Raw genomic sequence first — 21,166 nt, forward strand, 5'->3', positions numbered from 1 at the left:
TCTTTGATAAGTATAATTTGCTGTTTAATTGGGGAGGGAGTGGGGGGAGAAAACTGGTAGTAGCAATAGGGTGACTGCATAGGAAAAGGTTTTGTTTAACAAAAATCTTTAATTTAAAAAAAAATCTACATTGTTTCCTATTTTTGTCCCTTGTCTTGCTGAAACTACCAGTCTTCCAGCACTGTAAAATGTTATAATAGTCAAGAGAGGAAAGGGAGAGGCATGGCAGATAAGCCACACAGGGCTCCCTAAGAGCACCATCCTGCATCTGCAGAGGATAAAGAGGATTTTAGACAACCTGTTGGACCTTTTCTCAGCTCCAGCCAGAGGTGAGTTCCACTGTGCCAACAGAGAGAAGATGCTGGGTCTGGAAGAGCCCCATTACTTCCATGGCTATCTCTGCTTCCCTGGAGATTGCCTGGCTTGGGAAAGGTGTTTTGGGAGTCTTGAGTTAGTGTTATGGGGGGAGGATGGGATGTGGATCACAGAAACTCTGCTGCTGTGACAGCCCATCTGGCCCTGTTTGCACAGGTGAGGCCATTTGAGCTCAGAGGTCCCAATGCCTTCAGTCTTCACTGAAGCTACCTTGAAAAGTACTACTCAATACCTCCCGTTGTAATTCAAAATTAATTTGCTCATCCCATATACATGGGTTAAAGTGGCATTAATGCTCTTGTGGGAATTACCTAGAGCACACTTCTAAACTCCAGTTTCCAGAGGTGTGCGATGGGAGTCTCTTTAGCTTTCCTTCAAAACAAAACATTTATGCAGTTGAGCAGAGAAGGACGGAAGTGCAACTCCAGTGCCCTGAAATAATTATACAGAAGAAGTCATCCAACACTGTCTTTTCAGACTTCTGATTTTTACAGCACCTCTTAGAGGGGAGAGGAGGTGGGAGCAAAGGGAAGAGTGAAGGGCTGATTCACATTTTTGACTGTTGGATATGGGCAATGTGGTGTTGTGCTCCTCCAGTCACTGTGCAGCCACCATTTCTTATCAGTGCTAGCGTTGAATTGCAAACCAAGTTCATGCAGAAGTCATTCACTTATTTTTTGAGTGAAGAATTCATACAACCTGTGATCTATTCTGGAATTATTCCCCAGCAGGGAAGGAGGAAGAAAAAGGCTGGTGGTGCCTCTGCTGTGAATAATTCATCCCCTCCTAGCAGCGTGGGTGCTAAGTGACCCCTTTGCTTGGCCCCTCCGGGGGCTGGGGAGGAGGGCGGGATGCCTCCCATATCTCCGTTAGCTGCTGGGGTTAATAGGGGCACTCAACACACACAAGCACACTCTAAGCAGGGTCAGGGGGCAGCCAACACATTGTGACCTAAAATTTGACAGCTTTTACTCATTCCATGTTAGGTGACCCCACTTCTCTTTGGGCAACTGCCTTGGCCGGTGCCTGTGCCTGGGGTGCACAGTGCTGCAGGAGCCTGGCTGGTCCCCTCTGAGCACTGGGGACAGCAATGTCCCCTTGCACAGAAGCACTCTTTGGCCTTATATTCCATATCCCAAATTGCCACCCAGTATCACCAGGGGAAATGAAAAGCAAGTGCAGCTGCTGAGTGACCAGCCCCCGTCTCGCTGCCATCTCAAGATGCTCGAAGATGCTCATTTCTAGATAATTTGTATTTTATCCCACCAGGTCCTGGTGCTGTGCTGCAGCACAACCACCCTTTCCAGCTCACCACAGGGCCTTGATGGCATCTGCTGAAACACCAGGGTCCTGACCCTGGTCATGCCCACGTGTTACCATCCATCTCATCCAGAGATTTATTTCTGGTAACTGCAGTGTCAGTAGTGGTAAGATCTCTTCTTGTGCTCCAACCAACATCCCTGTCAATTCTCACTGATGCTTCAGTTTTCTCCCCTTCCCCTGAGACAAGGCTTTGAGGGCAATTCTCTTATCTCTGCTTGTTTTGTTTTGGTATATTATGTGGCAGAGTGTCTCGAGGTGTCTCTCCTCTTTCCTCCTTTCCAGTTGTCTGTATCCTCTGTCACTTTGTCACCCTCAGCTGCTTGTTAGTCTCTCTGTTTTCCTCCTTGTCCCTAGTTGGTCCATTTGTCATTTTTCCTCAGTAGTCCATGCTCCTTCCTCTCCCACTTCTTCTCTGCCTCTTGTTTCTCTCTTGTTTCTCTCTTTCATTTTTTTCCCCCCTAGTGTCGGAACTTCTTTCTTTGATTCCCCCCTCCACCTCCCACCCTTTATAGTGCTGTTATCTGTGATTTTGGCAAAGAGCACATTTATTGGGGAGGAATATCCCCATGGCAACACAGCAGATGGTGACTTTTGATTAACTTGGCTTTTTTTTTTTCCCCCGACTGCCAAATCACAATCCGTCTTTGAAATTAAATCAGGCTGTGATAGCATCAGTTGTTCTGGAGAGGGGACGAGAGAGAAACAAGACTAAAGTATTACAGCGGGAGCCAGGATGTAATGCAAATTCATGTTTTTTAACCCCAGCAATAAAAACCCCTGTTCGTTGTGGGAACGGAAGGGACCACAAGAGAGGGAATAATAAAATAAAAAAATTAGATTAAGAAAATGTTATCACCCTACATGGTCTCCTCACTTTGACCACGCTGGAACGTGTGTCTCTAACACCAATCTTGCTCCTTGCCAAGTCACTTGATGCTGCTGGGCCTCATTTTGCAGCTGCTTTAACACCACTGAGGGTTTTCCTCATGCCTTGGATAGTGGGAAGAGGCCAGGTCCTTAACTGAGCAGTTCAAGCAACTATTTATTTACAGGAGTGCAGTGTCCAAAGTGGGAAGGAAAGAATTTGCAAGCAGCAGGAGGAAGGCAGGAAAGCAGCTCCTGGAAGGCATTGGAGGGAGGTGAGAGGAATTCAGGGTAAAGTGAGGAAGCAGAGGAGCTGGAAAGGTTGGATGGCATCGCTGAGCCAAGATGCTGAGTGATCAAGGGCATGGGAAAGTGAGGAGCTGTCTGCAGTGGCACCAGGGAGGTCTGAGCCTGGGGAAGGAAGGGCACAAAGTTCTGCCAGCCACGAAGAGAGAGTTACAGGGCATAGCCCCATGGAAGATGGGAAAGCAGATACTGAAGTCAAACAGTAAAGAACTTTCTTGAATGCTTGAGAAGTGGGTGGTATTCAAGTCCCATGAGCTCCTTTGCCTGGTGCTTTTTTGGAGGGTGACCAAAGGTGAATGCAATTGAGTGCTAATTGTATCCAAAGATAAAGGAGGTCTTGAAAATGAAAGCTGGAGGAGATGACTAATGATCCAATTCGTGGGTCAGTTCAATTTCATGGGAACTTAAGTGTTGTCTCAGGCTGGAAGGCTGCTGGACACTATCTCCAATTACTGACGTTCCCATGCAGGAGGTTCCAAAGTGGTTGTCTGGTCTCAGCACTGACTCCTGTGGATGCAGTGAGTTTAGCAGTCATGGCTAAAGGCAAATGACCACATTTGATCTTGGTGAGGTTCAGATGAGATAATAGAGTTTTATCATAGAATCACAGAATACACTGAGGTGGAAGGGACCCACCAGGCTTGTCAAGTCCTACTCCTGGCTCTGCATGGGATACCCCAACCATCACACCATGTGCTTGAAAGCAAAGTCAGAAACAAAGTGCTTAAAAACCCTTCCTCTCTGGGGTTGTAGCATGGTATTTTCTGGTACTGTGGAGAGCAAGCACACATGAGCACTTGGCATGAATTGTGTCAGCCTTGAGACTCAAATTCTGTCACTGGGCTCTCTTCTGCCTTCACAAGGAGGCTCTAGCTTTTCAAAACACAGCCTGATAAAAATGTTTCTCCTGGAGGAACTGCTCTTAATGTTGGATTCAAACCTGTACCCTTCTGCAAAAACTTTAAAGGTATAGGATCCTCCTGTCCCTTACATTAAAAGAAATAACAGAGAAGCTCCCACTACACTTTCTGAGAAGCAGTTCATATTTTCTTACTCACTAGGAGCTCTAGGCCACCACCATGTCTCTCCCACTGCTTATTTTTAGTCAAACTGGTACTTGTTCCTGCTCTGCTGCAGGGGACTCTGGGGGTTCTTAAATTCTTCCAGGATAAGCTTTGTCCAATAGATAAAATTTTGCTGCAGATGTTGTTTCTTCTGTTCAAAATCTCAGCTCAGGAGTGTTTTGTGTATGTCATGTGTTAGGTCTGATGTTCTTTGAGGAGAAGATAAGATTTAGGTGCAGGAGATGAATCAGGTAGGGATGCCACTGGAGCTTAATTGGCAAGAGATATTGCAGGACCTGAATCTTTCCGGCGAGGCACAGGCACAAGGGAGAGCTCCAGTCTGCAGGGGTTCATGTGTTGGTGGGAAGCATCAGAGGAGGGTTTTGTGAGCACAGTGGGGTCTAAACTGCTGTTTAAGTCTCAGTTTGATAGACAGGGGTATCTAACCCATGGCTCATTCTGTTTAGATGGCAATCCTAGTTCAGACAAGCATTTGTAGCTGCTGGGTGCTGTTTCTCCCGATTTTGGTCAGATTGTCGTTTGGTTTCGTGTCCTAGGCACCTTGCCAGTGTCTGTCTTTCCCCAGATCTCCCCTCGCCGTTCATGAATGTCTTGTAACCACGCTCTTCCTTGCGTGCAGCCCCCAGGGTGGCTGGCACCCAGCGTGCCGGGTCTGCAGAACCACGAGCCGCGTGCCTGAGCGCTGGCTCTGCCCCCGGTACCGCGGTGCCCCAGGCTCTGGGAGCTCCAACGCGGTGCGGGAGCTGCTGATGGACAGAAGCCAGGCCTGCCCTGCAGCGTGCCCTGCTCAGCTCTCCCTTGGCTCAGCACACACACGCCGAGGGTCCCGGCACGGCTGCCATCCAGCCCGTGAGCCGCACAAAGCAAGCGGCTGCAGCAGCGCGGCCCGGAGCTCCCGCCTCTCCTCCTTATGTATCGGTGCCATGACACCAGCGCTCAAAATAGTATCAGGACAATTTGATTTCCTGCAGATCTCAGGATGGGGTCATAAAAACGGAGACTGTTCTGGAGAAATGGGATAGGGTGGAAATGTTTGTAGTGACATCACTGCCACTTCCATGCCAATGGCCTCCTACTGCTGCGAACATGTGATTGTGATTTTGCTGCACGCTCCATCAGAGAAGTGCCAGACTGGCCGGGGAGGGAGAGAGAGGGAGAGAGGAGAAGGGGCGGGAATATTCTGTTCTTGTATCTCAATTCAAATATCTGACAACAGCCTTGCAGCCCAGCGTGCTGAGTGATCAGAAGTGGGACCGTGGAGCTGAGGCTGTTCCCAGATCAGCAGAGCTCAGAGCATTGCAGCAACCTAACTGGGGGCTGAATAAGGACCTTAATTTTATGGTGGAGGGTCTTGGTCTGCGCTGATGTGCTTCAGTGGAGATTTAGGTGGTCTTGTGCTCACCCTTCCTCACTAGTCCCATTTGCTTCTAATGTTACTTTTCTTGGCAAGAAAACCCTACAGACCTGAAATATGGCTACTACAGCAACTGCAGAGCTGTTGTAGTCATATTTGAGGCCATTATAGGGAAGAACAGATCTCAGTGTGGGAGCTTCACCCATGAAGCGGAGAAGAGTAGGGAGGAATTTAAGTAGCTGGGGATACAGGAGGAAAGAGAGGGAAGAAACAGAGCTCATCACCAAAAATAAAACAAGATTGTGTATGAGGACATTACAGGAGGAAATCTCATGTCAGTCATTCCACAAACAGCACTGAAAGCTGCAAAGCCCATCTTGGTAGCAAGGTTCCATCATTCCCAAGCAACAGCCAGTGGAGGTCAGCCCTGGATGTGTCCAGCACATGTAACCTGGGGGGGCTGTGGAGGGGAGCAGTATCTGCAGGGGCACAGGCGAGCAAAGGGACCCTGCTAATGCACCCGTCTATCAGATTAAGCTGTCAAAACCCAAACCACTTCCATCACTGTCCAAGGAGAGACTCTCACTCTGCTTAATGGGATGTCTGTCCTGTTGTTGTCACTCCAGGGAGAGGGGCCGCTGCCACCACAGTGTGCAGCCGGCTGTGAGTTTAAAATCCTATTAAACAGGGACTAACAGTTGCAAAAAAAAAAAAAAAACCAAAAAAAACCAGGTATCCCCTAGTGGGGATTTAAAGATGTTTAGACATAATTTGATTTCCCAAGCAGATGTCATTATTGTTAAACAGTTGCCCACTTGATATGTTCAAGTTGTTGGCTGTAATTGCTAAAATTAGCAGGTCTGCATAGAGCAAAGGTCAGTCGGTTAATATCGTGATTTAGTATTTTATGAAGTAATTCCAAATGCTTTTATGTATGTTTTTGTTTTTGCAGCCTAAGCCCACAATAAAGTAGTTGTGGGCCCTGCTAATAAAATAATGACTCAGCCTCTCAGTGCAGGCTGCTGGCCACACTCAGGGATGGAGCTCGAGCCACCCTCGCTCCCTGCTCCGCCTGGAGCCCCGGGCAGCCGGGGCCACATGCTTGGGGCTGGAGCTGCAGGCAGGAGGGAGGCTTCCAGCTGCCCCCAAGTGTGACATCTTCAGGCAGAGCTGGTGCTGGAAATGAGCCCATCAAGCCCAGCAGTGACTGGAAGGATGATGGGCTGGTTTCCATCAGTATCTCAGCACAAGGCTGTGCAGCAGGTACCCCGGAGTCCTCGTAAGGATCGACTGCATGTGCCAGTGCGTGCAAGCACCCTCAGCCTAAACACACCTGAAAGACTCACCACTGACCAGGCAAGGTCCCAAAATACAGGTTTTTGGAGGGAAGAGGCATTTTTGGAAGGGGAACAGAGAACTGGAATTGGGCAAGGCAAAGACTCACAGATTTGTGCTGTGGCTGGTTGGACATCTGGTGCTGCCTCCTCTGGTGCTATGGCTGCTAAATGGCATGAGGAAAAAGTTTAAAAAAAAAACCCTTGAAGGTGTTGGTGTTTTGTTGGCAGGCTCAGAGTTAGTCTGATCCAATGTCGTGGAACAGAAAAGGGTTTGCTTCCAAGGCAAGGTGTGTTGGGGTTCACTTAGAGAACTTACAGCATGGGCTGTGTCTCTGTTACTCATTGTAGCACAACCCATTCCAGGGGTGGTTTGGGCACACCTGGCAGATTTCTTGCTATTGCAGGAATGCAGGACTTTGCTAATGCAGATTGACCTGCTCTCTTACCACCAGACCTTGGCTTGTTTTGGTTTTTTTTAATCTCAGATATTTAGCTCACAGAAAGTACTGTGAGGTGCTCTATGGTGCAGTGCACAGGAAGAAATGGAAGAGGATCTGCAGGTCCTCCTGCAGATCTGCAGGACTCGACACTTTCTGGGTGAGCTGGGTCCCTTCCCTGTCTGTGTTCCCGTATTCCTTCCAGCAGGTTTGGGTATGTGCAGCTGCCAGAGCAGCCCCAGGAGATCCCTGCTACTGCAAGCAGCAATAGACACACTCTGACCCAGGGATGGAAAAAGGAAGAACTTGCTCTTAGGTGCTCTTTTAGATACCAACACGGGAGAGGGAACTACTGACCCAAGGCAAGAAAGGTCTAAGATATATATACTCTTGCATACCTTTGTCTCAGATAAGGAAATATTGATGTGCATAAATAAATAAATAAATAAATATCCCATTAGAGACAAGACTGAAGCAAAGTTTTAGCCCTAGGAAGCTGAAAAGGTAGAGGAGCTGGGAATTCAACTCTGGTCCAGATTTCCAAACATGCTATTTTGATCAAAGACCATTTCAATTTCCAATCCAAAACAGGCAGTTTGATTTTTTGTTGTTCTTGTTGTTATTGATTTGTTTGTTTGGGGTTTTTTACCTTCGACTTCCTCTGAGGCAGCATAACATAAATTCAAGAAGCCATCTCTCATGAATATGGTGTCCACAGGAGAAGTATCAGTAGAAACACTGACTCGTGCTTGCTCTGACCAAAATAATCTTTCTGTACCAAGTCCCTTAAATATTTGCAGTTCTCAGAGTCCCCGGAGAGCCTGCAGGACTGTTGATGGCTTCCAAACTGTGGAGGAGCAGCAGACACAGTTTGTCCCTGCATGGAGGTTTTCCCTGCTCCTCCATGCACCCAGCATGAAGTTAAGCTTCCACTTGCTACCCAGTTCTGTCTTTTTCTCACTGGGAGAGTGGCTTAACAGCCCTTAACATAACAAATACAGTTTTTGTCTGTTTTTCCATGCTGGACATGGCATCAGTTGCTAAGGATGGTGATTTAAGCTACATTTGTCTTTACAAGAGAAAAGGGCTTGAGTAAGGGGTGGCAGCATTCTGGCTAATTTAACTTATTCATTAATGCTCAGAGTCCTTTGCTAGCAACACCACCTCACAGTCTCCTTCAAAGCACAGGAGTCTGTTATTCCCATTTTACTGCAGAGGAAACAGATGCAAAGACCTGCCCAAACACAAGCAGCAATTATAATCTGGATTAGAGTGAAAATGTCCCTGAAAACTAGTTCCAGTCTCCAGGGAGACATCACTGGGCAGGGAAAGCTGGGAAACTCAAGGGGATGTAGCGTGGGACCAAAAATAAGAGGTGTGTAAGATTTTAAATGCTTAAGGTGACCTGGCCAAGCAAGAAACAAGGCTCAGCAGTCCACGTCAGCCCAGGGGAGGGCGGAAACATGGGGAGTGCATTCTGTAGCTCAGTGGAGGACAAGAACAGCATGCTGGCAGGCTGTGCAAGAAATGCATTGTGAACTGGCTCTTGCAGCTGTGAGCAAGACAATAAGGATGGTAAAGCTTCATCTAAGTCTTCACATCCAGCTTTGCACAAAGAGGGAGCTAAACTCAGCCCCCTGGAATCTGTTGGCTCATGGTTTGAATTTAGCTCTTTGTGTTTGAATGACTCCAGGCAGAGAGGGAATATAGATTGTCCCAGTCTGAGAGCCAAATTCACCTTTTCCCTGCTCAGTTTCAGCCCCTGAGCTATGCAGTACTTCTATCAGGGTCTCTGGTCATAATTTGCAGGGCATTCTCAAGAAAGCCCCTATTTTCTTTTACAGTTTAAGGAATGATGTTTTCTTCCTTTCTCTGTTTTTTTTTTGTTTTGTTTTCTTTTCTATGCCATTCTCTCTCCTCTAGGCTCTCTCCATGTCCCACTGACCCCTGCCAACCTTCTTCCCCATGTATAAAAACCTTTTCTTAATGGATATGCATCTTCTCATACACCAAAAGTAGGAAGGATATTCTTCGCTTAGTGTCAGGGTTGTGTGTGAGAGTCACACAAGGCTTTATTCATCCAGCTGGTAGACTTTAACACTGGCATCTCAAGGAGTGGGAAGGGAACCTATAGCTTGTTATAGGACTCTCTTATGTGTCCACAATCTAGCTTGTCTCCTATTGCTGTATTAATCAACTTGGTCTCTTTGGCAAGCCAGCAAGGTTGCTTTCACGTGTACCTGTGATACATATTTACTGAATAATCACTATCTAGCACCTCATTCAGGCTTTGTGGACTCACACTCTTTAGTTCAGCATAACTGTATCTTTACCTGTGAAATATTTTTTTCCCAACCATTGAGAAGTCTGCAGGGGTTGTGTCATGAACACAGCATTTATTGATACTGCTTGTAGTAGAGCCCATCAGTTGAGCTATGGGAGCACATCCCACAGCTTGCAGTCAATCCTCTTCCTCGTGACATTAAAGATTCAGGTACTCTCTCCCATTGATTATTACAGACTTCAGATGGCCATCTTCTTCCACTTCTTTTGTCTCCTGTCCATCCTCAAAGATTTTCCGGGTGGTGATGGTCTTGCCATTGATCACCTCAGTAGTGGTTATCACTGTTCTGGGACCATATGGCCCAGATGTGTTTTCAGCAAAGAAGGAGGCGTGGTGCCCGTCAGAACAGAATGAATTCTGTGGCACAAACATCTCCCTGGGCCTTCCTCCTCTTCCACCTGCATTCTGCCAGTCCTCACCATTGATTCTGATGTCAAAAGAGTTCAAGAAAATACATGTAAATGGATATGTGCTTCTAAAGACCTCCTCTTCTTCGGGGGATCCATGATGGGAGCCAGAGAAGCTGCTGTAATCCACTGTAGATCTCTCTCTGTGGGCTCTGCTCTCCTCAACAGACTTGTCATAGAGTAATCGCTTCTGAGGGTCGGACAAAATCTCGTATGCTTCAACAATCTCTTTGAATTTCTTTTCCGCTTCCTCCTTGTTTTTGGGATTCTTATCAGGATGCCATTTTAGTGCCAGTTTGTGGTAGGTTTTCTTAATAGCATCCTGTGAGGCATTTTTTTGCAGTCCAAGGACCTTGTAGTAATCTACCATCTCAAAGGAAAGCTGGGGCTATTTGGAAGGTGCCTGGTTATCTCTCTCCCACCAAGGTTGATCAGCATGCAGACACTCCTGGACACCCAGTGACACTGCACTCCTCAGGGGTAGAGAGATGTTCAGCCTGCCCCATGAGCTGCTCTGTCCTGCTGCAGTGCACGGCCACCAAGAGCTGTTTGACCACAGAGATTCTTTTCAAACCTGTTGCTCACAAATCATGAGATTGTGACCTCAGAGCGGGTTCAGCCAATCCTGGCTGTGTTGTCCTGACCACATTCCAGGGTGAGTTGGTTGTCACTGGCCTTCTGTTTATAAATGTAGATCACGTACGTGATGTTGCAGCTGCTGTATGTAACTGTGCTGACATAGCTGTGATGTAGGGCTGCCATAGAATCATAAAATGGTTTGGGTGGGAAATGACCTTTTTTAATGGTCATCTAATCCCTGTCCCCTGCCATGGGCAGGGACTACTTCCACTAGAATTGGTGGCTTAATGCCCCAACCAAACTGCCCTTGAACACTTCCAGAGACGGGGCATCCACAGCTTCCATGGGCAATGTCTTTCACTGTTTCACCACCCTTATGACTTTGTCAGATTACTTTTTGCCTGAACCCGCCCTACAGTGGGATTCTCAGATACACAGTGTGGATTCCTGTGCAATCCAGGGAAGTGTGGTGTAGTTAGGTCATATTATCCCATGGGACATAATTCCCTATGGCAGCAGCTATAGGGAAGCTGCAGTTTGGCTACCCATAGGTTGGAAAGAGTGTGGACAAATCAGAGAAAGCCCAGGGAAAGACCATAGAATGTGACTAAGGGATTGGAAAATACACTCTGGAGTGAGAGACTTGGGGAAAGAGGAAGTTCCATGCCAGCTACATCGTAGTCAGCAAGAACCTGCATGGGAACAGAAATTCAGTGCTACAGGGATCTTCAGGCTCCCAAACAAAGCAGTTGGAAGGTATCATTAGCCAAATTTAAATTCAAAAAACATTGCACATCCTTTTTTATGAAGGTAGCGAATCACTGGAACTTCCCCATGTGGCCACTTTTAAATCCTGAATGGGAATTTTTCCTAAAATCAAGATTAGATGGACATCATAATCTTCTCTGAAATTATAGACAAGCTTAACACTTTCAGAAGAGCCTCATTTTCATGTTGGTAGTAAATTAAATTCCCAGAATTACCAACCTTAACCTCTTTTCTATGTGCTTTTTTGGATACCTGTCCCAAGGTGTGTATACATTATAACAGGGATTGCCCAGGAACTTGACACAGGCATCAAACCCAGGGTTATCCTGCATCTGTTTCTATTCCTTGGATGTGTCATTCTGGTGGGAAATATGATATCCTCAGAGGGAAACACTGCATGAAGAAGGTCTCCAAGGAAGTGCCAATAATGAGAATTCATCTGTCTGTAACACAGTGTCATAAACACCTACTAATAGCAGCACACGTTGCAGATCACTGCCCTCTTTTCCATTATCCCACACTTTGGGAAGAAGTCAAGAGCCAGCCAGACCGAAGAGCACGTGCACAGCGTATGAGCTGGCTGCTGTCCTAACTCACAGCCGGGGTGGGGAGCTCTGAAAGCAAGGGGCAGTCATGTCAGCCTGGAGACAGCAATGCCACAGAAGGAAGAAGGCAACTGAGCTGACACATGTTGGGAGAGGTGCTTGTACTGCTGGTGCTCTCACTGGTCACTGATGGGCAGCAGCACGGAGGCGCTTGCCAGACCTGGGCAGTAAAATTGCCACAGGGCTGGAGCTGAAGGAAGCGCAAAGGAGCAAAGGAGCTCATGGTCCTGTGGGCTCACCTCACTGGAGAGATCTCAGCTTTTGCCTCCTTTGGCACAGAAGTCTTCTTAATTACAGGGCGCGGTTGTGCCACATGAATAATTTTTTCTGCTGGATGCTGTTTGTTCTGTAGAAATGGCAAGAGTAACCTGGGCCCAACAGCAAGCTGCTGCAGCCCATTTGAGCTCAGAGGGCTCTTTGCATTCCCAAAACACCCTGAACTGGTCTTCTACACTGAGGGGAGAGCTAAGATTGATCGCTCACTCAGCTTGTAGTCTTATGCTTGAAATCTTCACAAAAGGGACTAGATTTTTAAGGACTGTCCATTGGACTTGAGGGAGATCCAAGCTTACCACCCACCAGTCCCCAGAAGGTGCCAACAGCTCCTAGCCACTGCCAGCATGGTCCTTTTGCAGATGCTTGGCAGAAATTTCAAGAAGGATTGCTGATGCTACTCTGTATTACCCAGAAGGGAAAATGGGACATCAGAAAAGTCTGTTGGAGAGGGCCCCAGGCCTATTATTAACTCTGGGGAGCGGGGCTGTGCACAGAAGGGAGGTGGCTGCCTTTGCTGTGTCTTTGCAAAGTGTCTCTTCCCCTACTTGCTTTTGATGCTGTGAGCCCATCTCAGACTGGCTGGTGCACTGGGTTATCTGTCTCGGATTTAGTGCATCCTACCCAGCTGAAAAGTAGGGAGTGTTTTTCTCCTGTCATCCCCAAACCGAGGATGCTCACTGCCTGTCTGTCTGCTGCCTGCAGCAGGCGTCAGTGATTAGCAGCCATTCAAGACAGGCCACTGCTGTGAGCCAAAAGGGTTTCCAAGGAAAAAGGAAAGGGTCAAGGAGAAGGAGGGGAGAAGGGAAATGAGACATGCACACATCAAGCAACTAGACCCAAACTGGCCTGGCAGTCCCATCCCTAGAAACCAAGGCTTTGAAATGAGAAATGTTTTTCGTATCTTAAATCTCAAGTACAAACAATAAAAGCCCGCCCAGACTGTGTTCTTTGAAGAGAAAGTACGAGTGACCTGAACAGTGGTTATCAGCAGCGTCATTAAGATAAACCCTTAACATGATTTAAAGCATCCGAAACTGAAGGCAGCACTTTCAGATACTAACAAAATGGTCTGACATTGGGGATGAAAATCAATAGTAATCTGATGTCACTAAAAATACTCAAAAGTGTCCCATGGCTGATGGAGGTGAGATTAGTGTAAATATTTGTATTCTAATCAGTGGCACGCGAGGGCTGGAGGCAGCCTTTCTGTCTATTTAATTAATGGAGTGGCTTTTTAAAAGGATCCTAATCATATGTGATTGTATCTGCTTATCAACATTTTTGCTAATTAGATGATATGGAGGCAGTCACTCTGCTAATTCCCTCATCCAAACAGCATATCCTGCACAGATAAAGTACAGTCTCTTTTTAATAAGAAACAATCATGAGACAGACTAACCTTAATGGTGCTTATTATCCGAGGATCTTCAGGATTTTCTTTTCTACCCACCCCCTCCTTCCTTTTCCTTCATTCCCTGCTTCAGTATGCCAGATGGATGTGGAGCAGCAGTCCCTGTCCCCTCCCTGGTTTCCTACTCCAGGCACCACCATGTCCAGCCTTCTCTTCCCTCCCAGCCAGATGCTGGGTCTGTGAGGGCAGGGATTGTCAGCCAGGTCAGGATAGAGAGCAAAACAGAAGGCACCATGCAGCAAAATGTTCCAAACTTTTTGTCACCCAGATGACAGATGATCCCAACCATGCAGCCCCAATCCCTGATCTTGCTCTTGGCACCCCAGTGAGCCCTGGTCCAGAAAGGACTGTCTGCTTCCAAGCTGTGAAAAAAAAAAAAAATCGATTACTATTTTAATTAGATAATATTAGGAAAAGTTTCTTCAAGGAAATGACTGTCAAGAATTGGATCAGGCTGCCCATCAAGAAGCAGTGGTTGAGTCACCATCCCTGGAGGTATTTCAAAGCCATCTGGTTGTGGTGGGTTAGTGGTGGAATTGGCAGCTCTGGGTTAACAGTTGGACTTGGTGATTTTAAAGGCCTTTTCCAACCTAAAGAATAATTATTATACCACAATAATAATCATGGGATTTTTCTGTTTTAAAAGCATCTGAGGGCAGAGGAGGCCTACACAAGTGATTTCTCGTCAGCCCTGTTGATTCTGTGACAGGCTGGGGTCCTTTTATTTAAACCAACACAAGTCAGAGACATTTGTTCCAAGTCCTTTGACTATCCAAACAAACATGAGTCAAGCTTTACTCCACCAGTCAAACTGTCATTAGATGCTTCCCTGCAGGTCAGCCCTGTTGGGGGTGACGCTGTGCTCAGCCTTGGAGCAACATTCCTGGGGATGATGGTCAGGGATGGGCACACTGGGCCCTCCTCCCACTGGGGCAGAACAGAGGAACCTGCCTGACTTCAGAACAAGACCGAAAAATAAATAGAAAATTTGCCCTTAAGATGTCTCCTCACCTCTCAATATACAAATGCAATACCTAGATAAGGAGAACCCATCCTGAACGTGTGTTCCTCCCATCCCAAGAGCATCTGGGTGGAGCAGTGGAGAAGGGGAAGTGCCTGGCACTTATTTTCAGGAGGTCTGGAGTTTGCCTGCTGTTTTTGCAGCTGTAATTGTTGAGCAGAAAAGGCTTAAACTACATGAGTTCCCCACTCTGTACAGGAGGGAGCATCAGCATGTCCTGAGCATTGATCCCACGTGTTGGGCTCAGCACGGAGGTTGGATGTGGCATGGGAGAAGGGGTGGCTCTGGGGAGTGCTGACTGGAAGAGACCCCCAGAGGCTAGGACACACAGCTGGGTCTGTTTCCAGATTTTCAGGGACTCAGGTTGGGGCTTAAAACGAAACTAAGGTTCAGGCAAGAAGACAACCATCTCTTCTGAGTGGCAGTGGGGAAAGGAAGGAACCTCAAAAAAACATTCTTTTTTGAGATATGAAGACAAAGAGGACTGGTCCTACTCTTTGGCCTGGTCCCAAAGAGTCAAGAATGAGCCTGACATGTTTTATATGTTAAATCATGCCCCATATACAGGGTTGGACCTTGCTTCAGTCTTGGAAAGCCCAAATGCTATTGTAACTCGTGTCCATGGACTCTGACCCCAGCAGAGCTCAGAGCACTTTGGTTTCACTGACTGGATCATCTCCACGTGTCATTTGCTGTATCCTCTCCAGACATGGCTATGCTGAAGTTGTACTCAGTGCCACGGCTGTCTGGTCCTTCTACCACTCCTCTTTGGCATGGTGTCTGGCCCTAAATCCTCTCCATGTAATGCACAGGAATTAATCCAATATTGACCACTTTCCCAAAGGGTCTTCCTGCTGCTTGTTCCATGACTGAGAGCTACAGCTTGAAAAGAGGAGGGGCTTCTGGGGCAAGGATTGCATTGCAAGCCGTTGAGTCCTGGGGCTTAATGAGGTACTGCTTATCAGCAAAGCATGCTTATCTGGAGCCCGCCAGTGTACCTGCTCCAGCCCCATCATGAGTGAACATGTTTTACCACCCAGTTGCAGGGAGCTGGGAGCACGGTCAGATGGCACAGTTCAGCTGATGTGTGGTAACTCGTGAAGCCACAGCAACTTTATCACTTCACAACATCCATACATAGCCACAGCCTTGAATCTTCTCAGGGAAAGAAAGGATGATGAGTTACTGTTCTGGGATTTTCTCCCTGTTTCCAGTCAGTGGGAAGTGGTATGTGGAGCATTCATTTAATAAACCAGAGGGGAAAAGCTGTAGATCAGCTTCTCATTATTTCAGTGCTGGCTCACGCCATCACTTGGGTTTGTGCCTGACAGTTCAGTGTGTTATTTGAGGCCACTCAAGCATTCTGCAGAAATGATGCCACCCTCCTTTGAAAGCGTGAGGTTCATCCAAGCAGGGAAGGTCTGACTCCATTAGTAGGTTTATCGGTGCATGTTTCATCTCAGTTTGAGGCCTGTTAATGAAGAAGGTGCTCACTTTGAAGACTAGTCCCTGTTGAGAGCCAGCTCTCTAGCAGGAAACCTCCTGGAGATGTTTTACTGATGTGGACTTCTGAAGTAAAGCAATTCTGTACAGATGAAAAATGCACCAGTGGTGCTGGTTTGCAGGGCAAGGGGCGAGTCCTAAGTGGTACAAAACTTAGGTGAGGGTCCCAGTGATGTGCACACAGACATGCAGGAGGGATGCTAAGTGTTTGTGTCCCCACGTTTTATAATGTGTTATACCTACATCCAACAAGGGGGACCTGGGCAACGCAGGTAGCAGGTGAGGGACTGACCAATGACTTTAGTGGGAATGGGGAACTGGGTAAGAACACTGAAGCCACCAGGAAGTGTGTTCTGACCCTGCCCATGGGCACTTTGTACATAGGGCTGACGGGAACAGTGAAATTTCCACACTGCCTCAGCAAAGGTTTAGTCTGAGTTTATTGCTGAGATTAAAAGACTGGAGAACACAAATTGTAAATGTGATGACTTAAGAGCTCATAAATTCAGTATACAGCCCCATTCCAGAGAGGCTGCATGCAGTGCAGCCACACTGCCTTGGGCTCATGTGTTGCCCTTGCTCCCATTGCTCAAACCCACGCCCTGCAGGGAGCCCTTCTGCCCTGCCTGGCTCCCAAAACGTTGCATATGTGTGTGTGTGCACAGATGCTTGGAAACAAACACACACTGGCCAGGGATGCTGTCCTGCCTGTGCACAATGGGAGTTTGCTGCTTGTGTACAGACGTGGACACCCTGCAGCTGCTCCAGCCCAGAAACCAGCACCAGTGCTGGAGCTGTATTTGCAGTCACTGCAGTGAGGGAACAAGTGGAGGTCCTTGAAGATGAGCTCCTGAGAGGAGAGACAGTCCCCCCCTCACTGAGGAGCCATTTGCTTGCATTTACCTGCTATCCAAGTGTCCTTGCTTGTCCTTGCAGAGGAGCTCCATGCTCTTACCCATGTCCTTGTGTGTGGGCAGCAGGAGTTGCGTGGGCACCTTGGTCCCACACATGGAATCAGTCAAAGCAGCATCACTTCTTGAGTGGAGAATGCCAGAGTGGGAATGATAGAGCTTTTAGAGAGATAGACAATGCACAAGTCCCTCCCCAAGTTTTTCACTTATCCCCCTTGTGTCCCCTACCCTGGGGCTGAGTGACCCCTGTGAGCAGAGGGCTTGAGGAGAACTTCTTGGAGCAGTGCTTAATGTGTCCAGCTGATTCTGAGGTGAGTTGTGATTAGGTTTGTACAACTGGGTTGCAGCTGTCACTGAGCTGGTCCAGAGAAAAATTCCTTGATAAATTGCCTAAGTGTTGTGAGCACCTTTGGCATTATGTGCTTTTCCCCCTTTTTCTAGGAAGATGGAGAGCTGGAAACCAGCCTGCTTCTAGGATTCACCCAGCCCATGCCAAAGACATAGCTTTCAGTCTGGGAGCCCTGATGTGGGGATGTAACACCCAGTGCCAACCTGCTGTCCTGCCGAGGGCAGAGCTTATGACAGTCTGAGCAAACAGAGCTGGGGACAAATCCTGGGAGAACACCAGAAGATATAATGGGATGCTTTTCTTCCCAGCCAAGTGGACCATGCCCTCAGCACACAGTAAGTGTGAAGGCGATGGTCTTGGCAGCTGGTTCCCTGTCCTTGCACAAGTGTCCCGGGGTCAGCTCTTGGGGAAGGCTGTGCTTTGGCTGTCTCCAGGTAAGCCTCAGACTGCTTTTTGAAAAAGAGTCAAAACAGCCCCCTGTGCACAGGCCCCAGCTCCAATGGCATGTGTGGGGCAGCACTGAGGCCCCTCTGAGTACCAGGGCTCACTTTCAGGGTCCAGCACAGGGGCCAACAGCAGCACCTGCAGTAACGCACACCAGCCTTCCAGCAAAGATAAATCCTTGAGTTCCTGACATGTTCCTCCCCAACAGCAACGCTGGATGTTTCCCATCTCCCAGGGTCCAGGCCCAGAGCACACAGTTTTGGCAGTGTTTTGTCTCAGAGGTGGTTCTAGCCTGTGGGGACAGCCATAGGTGCTGAGGGTGGTGTTTGGTACACCTGGGGTTTGCTCATTTCTCAGACCTTCTTTTACTGAATGAGTAACAGAAAAGAGAGAGGTTGCGTTGTTGGTTTTTAAAAATAATTTTTAATCACTGTAAACCCCACATTTCTGCTCTTTTGCTTTTGCAGTAGATGAAGCACTCTTGCCACAAAGGTAGGGCCATGGGGGCCTGTGTGCATGGCTGGGCACATGAGGCTCAGGGTGCAAACCCAGAGGCAGAGGTCCTGCCTGAGCAGACTCAGGAACACGCTGTGTATATTGGCCAAACCATGATGCCTTTTCCTACTCTGGCTGGATTCTCTTTGGCCGTGTTGTGGTCTGGCAAAAGTATCTTCCCTTGCTTCTCTCCACCCTTGAAAATTGTGGAAATTCACCTGAAATATTTGCCATTCCTCAGCACCCTATATGTGTGACCCACCAGAGCTGTCCTTTCCCGGGACTGGGTTCTGAAGCAGAGCAGAGATAACATTTAACAGGCAAAAGCAGATGAGGAGGAGATAAAGGAATAAGGGGAGGGAGGGGAGGAGGAATGCAAAGGTATGTGGCTGCATGTTGTACTGTGTTTATGCATAAACAGGCTTGCTTATCGATATCCAGATGTAAGCACGAGTGCAGGGTAATATCTCCCAAACAATGGGCGCTGCTCGGCTCGGGGAGCGCTTCCGGAGCCTCCCCGGCAGATGCTGCCGCGTTATCAGGTTGCAGCAGGCGCTCGCATCTAATCAGGGATCTGAGCCCCGTGAGCCGCACCCGGGGCTTTCGGAGGCTCCTCCAGCCTTCAGCCCACTCTGCTCTCTGAGGGGAGAGGGCAAGAGGGGACAAAAGGGGCCAAGCATCTCCGGAGATGATGCTGGTGTGCCTGGCTGCCCGGCTTCACGCTTTGGCAGGGATGCAGGAGCTGGTGTTGCCACCACGTTTTGACAGGGATGGCACCGTGTGGGTTTGCTCAGCCCTTGCAAGGAGGGAAGAGTCTGGCCAGAGCTGCAGCGAAGCGCTGGCTTTGTTCAGCCTGGGGCAGAGAACGTCAAAGGACCAAAACCGGCCACTTCAACCCCATCCTCTGAGCTGCAGCAGGGCAGGAGCTGGCCGTGGGGACAGAGCTAGCAGCCAGGGCTCTTTTCTCTTTTATTTTCTTCTATGTTTTTAAGGAAGGCAGCCAGAGCAAAAAAACTTACAAAACCTTCTTCCCCCACCACTCCCTAGCACCAAAACGCAATGGCCACTAATCTTAACGTGGCTCATAACTGCAAATAGCTCTGGAACTAATTCATCTGACACTGCCGCGGCCGCCTGTCTTCTTCACCAAAATCAATTAAGCAAACGCACATTTCCCCTTCCCCTCCCGCCCCTCCGTGCCCCGCCGGGAGGTGGGGCAGAGGGGAGAAGGGGCAGCCGGGACTGGGCGCTGCTTTCCCAGGGCTCGGGGGTCGGGATGGGGAGCGGAGCGAAAGGGGATTAACAAGATGGGGGAGGGACGCCGCTGGCTCCTCACAACAGGAGCTGGGATGCTCCCAGGGGACGGGTGGCGGTGGGAAAGCTTGATTGCCTCACGCAGCCACGCCGAGCCGCGTTCCTCCCTCCCTCCCGGCTCCCTGAAGACCCCTGTGAATTGTCACTCCTTGCCAGGGCAGAGGGGGAGTTGGCCACCGGGCTCTCAGAGCATTTTTTATTTGCATGGTTGATGAGCCACTCCAGAAGGGGCAAGGGAGAGGCAGGTGGGAATTTCAGCACTGTTTGTTTGCCAAGCGAGGGCAGAGGTGTGTGTTAAAAAGGATTCGGCAAGAAATTTAGGGAGAGAAATTTTGCATTTTGTGGGAGGCAGCGGTAGGAAGCAGAGTGGGGTCTCATGCAATTTTTAAGTCTCCTGACCCTGGGGCTCCTTGCCCAGGCAGGTAAAGGCAAGGAGTGTGCCAGAGGGGCTGTGGCTCCTTCTGCCCTGCGCTGGGTGTGGGGTGGGAGGGTCTGCGCTGGGGCGGTGTATCAGCATCACACTGCTTCCCAAAAAATCCAGCACGAGTAGGACCCCCCTCTGCGCTTGCTCTTCTGGTTCCACTTCCAGATGGAAAAGAAAGCCAGGTCTGGGGTAAATGGGTTGAGTGATGGCAGGGCTTCCTGAGCATGCAGCTCCCCAAAAACACTCTTCTCAGGGAAAGCCAGACAACTGTTCTTAAGAAATAGTAGTGAGACACCTGGCCAAGCTAGGTAAAACCTCTTGAGCATTATTTCTGTAAATGCCTCCATTTGGCCCATATCACCTCCTCCCATCTCTATTGAAATGCCCTTCTATTAATAAATAACTCCATTCTCCATTACCCCATCCCCACAGCTCACGTTGAAGTAACTGGGAATTTGGGTTTGGTTTTTATAGACATTAGAAATAGATTTTATCTTTATTAAGGATTCTGTCTCCACCACCCCAACCTTTGCTCCATTGCACACAGAACAGCAGTGGCTGGAGCAGAGGAAGCAGGACCCTGGGCTGAGCTCAGCAAGGGGAGAGGCAGGAGAACCTCTTCCTGGCTTTGGCCAGGGCAGAAGAGGTTTAAAAGGGCCAGATCCTTCCCTGTACATTGGTCACCTGTGAGTATGTCTCTATAGCATGGTGTAAAGTGCTTGAGAAAACAAGGGAGAAAATGTGAATGAAGAATGTTTAACAAATTTTGTATCTGAAAGATTTAGTTCTCAAGGGTTTGTTTGTTTTGCTTTTGTAGTGGCTTGGAAAATACCTATTGGGAAGCCTCCTGAATACAGTCGTAGTGCTGAGCCACCACATGAATTTGGGGAAAATTTTCTTTTTCTAGGCTGTGGGTTGCAAACAGTCCGTGGAAAATATTTGAGTTTTAAGTGCATTGGTTGGCTGTGATGGGGCAGGGAAGTCACAGGACAGCATTTTATGGCCAGCTTGGACGGCAGCATGGTTTCTGGCATGGAAACCAGTGCATGTAAATTAGAATTGTGGTTTCCATGAATACTATCATATATGGATTGGAAGCTGATTTTCCAAGAGCTGTCGTGCCAGGAAAAGTTGTGCTCTCACATAGCCCCAGGCAGCAAACACAAGTGACACAAACATGGTGAGGGTGAGTTCATTTACAACTGTGACTGTTCAAAAAGTATTTCTAACATTT

At 48.3% G+C, this 21,166-nt stretch overlaps 1 protein-coding gene across 1 annotated transcript; it reads right to left on the reverse strand.

Annotated features, from left to right (window-relative positions):
• Window positions 1-9,563: 9,563 nt before the first annotated feature.
• On the reverse strand, window positions 9,564-10,342 carry DNAJB8 (DnaJ heat shock protein family (Hsp40) member B8). Its single transcript, XM_041426063.1, has one exon. It carries the CDS (start codon window positions 10,200-10,202, stop codon window positions 9,564-9,566), a length of 639 nt encoding a protein of 212 aa, XP_041281997.1. The 5' UTR covers window positions 10,203-10,342.
• Window positions 10,343-21,166: the final 10,824 nt, after the last annotated feature.

This window comes from Onychostruthus taczanowskii, unplaced genomic scaffold, assembly GCF_017590055.1.
Source record: "Onychostruthus taczanowskii isolate IOZ18803 unplaced genomic scaffold, ASM1759005v1 scaffold9, whole genome shotgun sequence".
NCBI classification, from domain to species: domain Eukaryota; kingdom Metazoa; phylum Chordata; class Aves; order Passeriformes; family Passeridae; genus Onychostruthus; species Onychostruthus taczanowskii.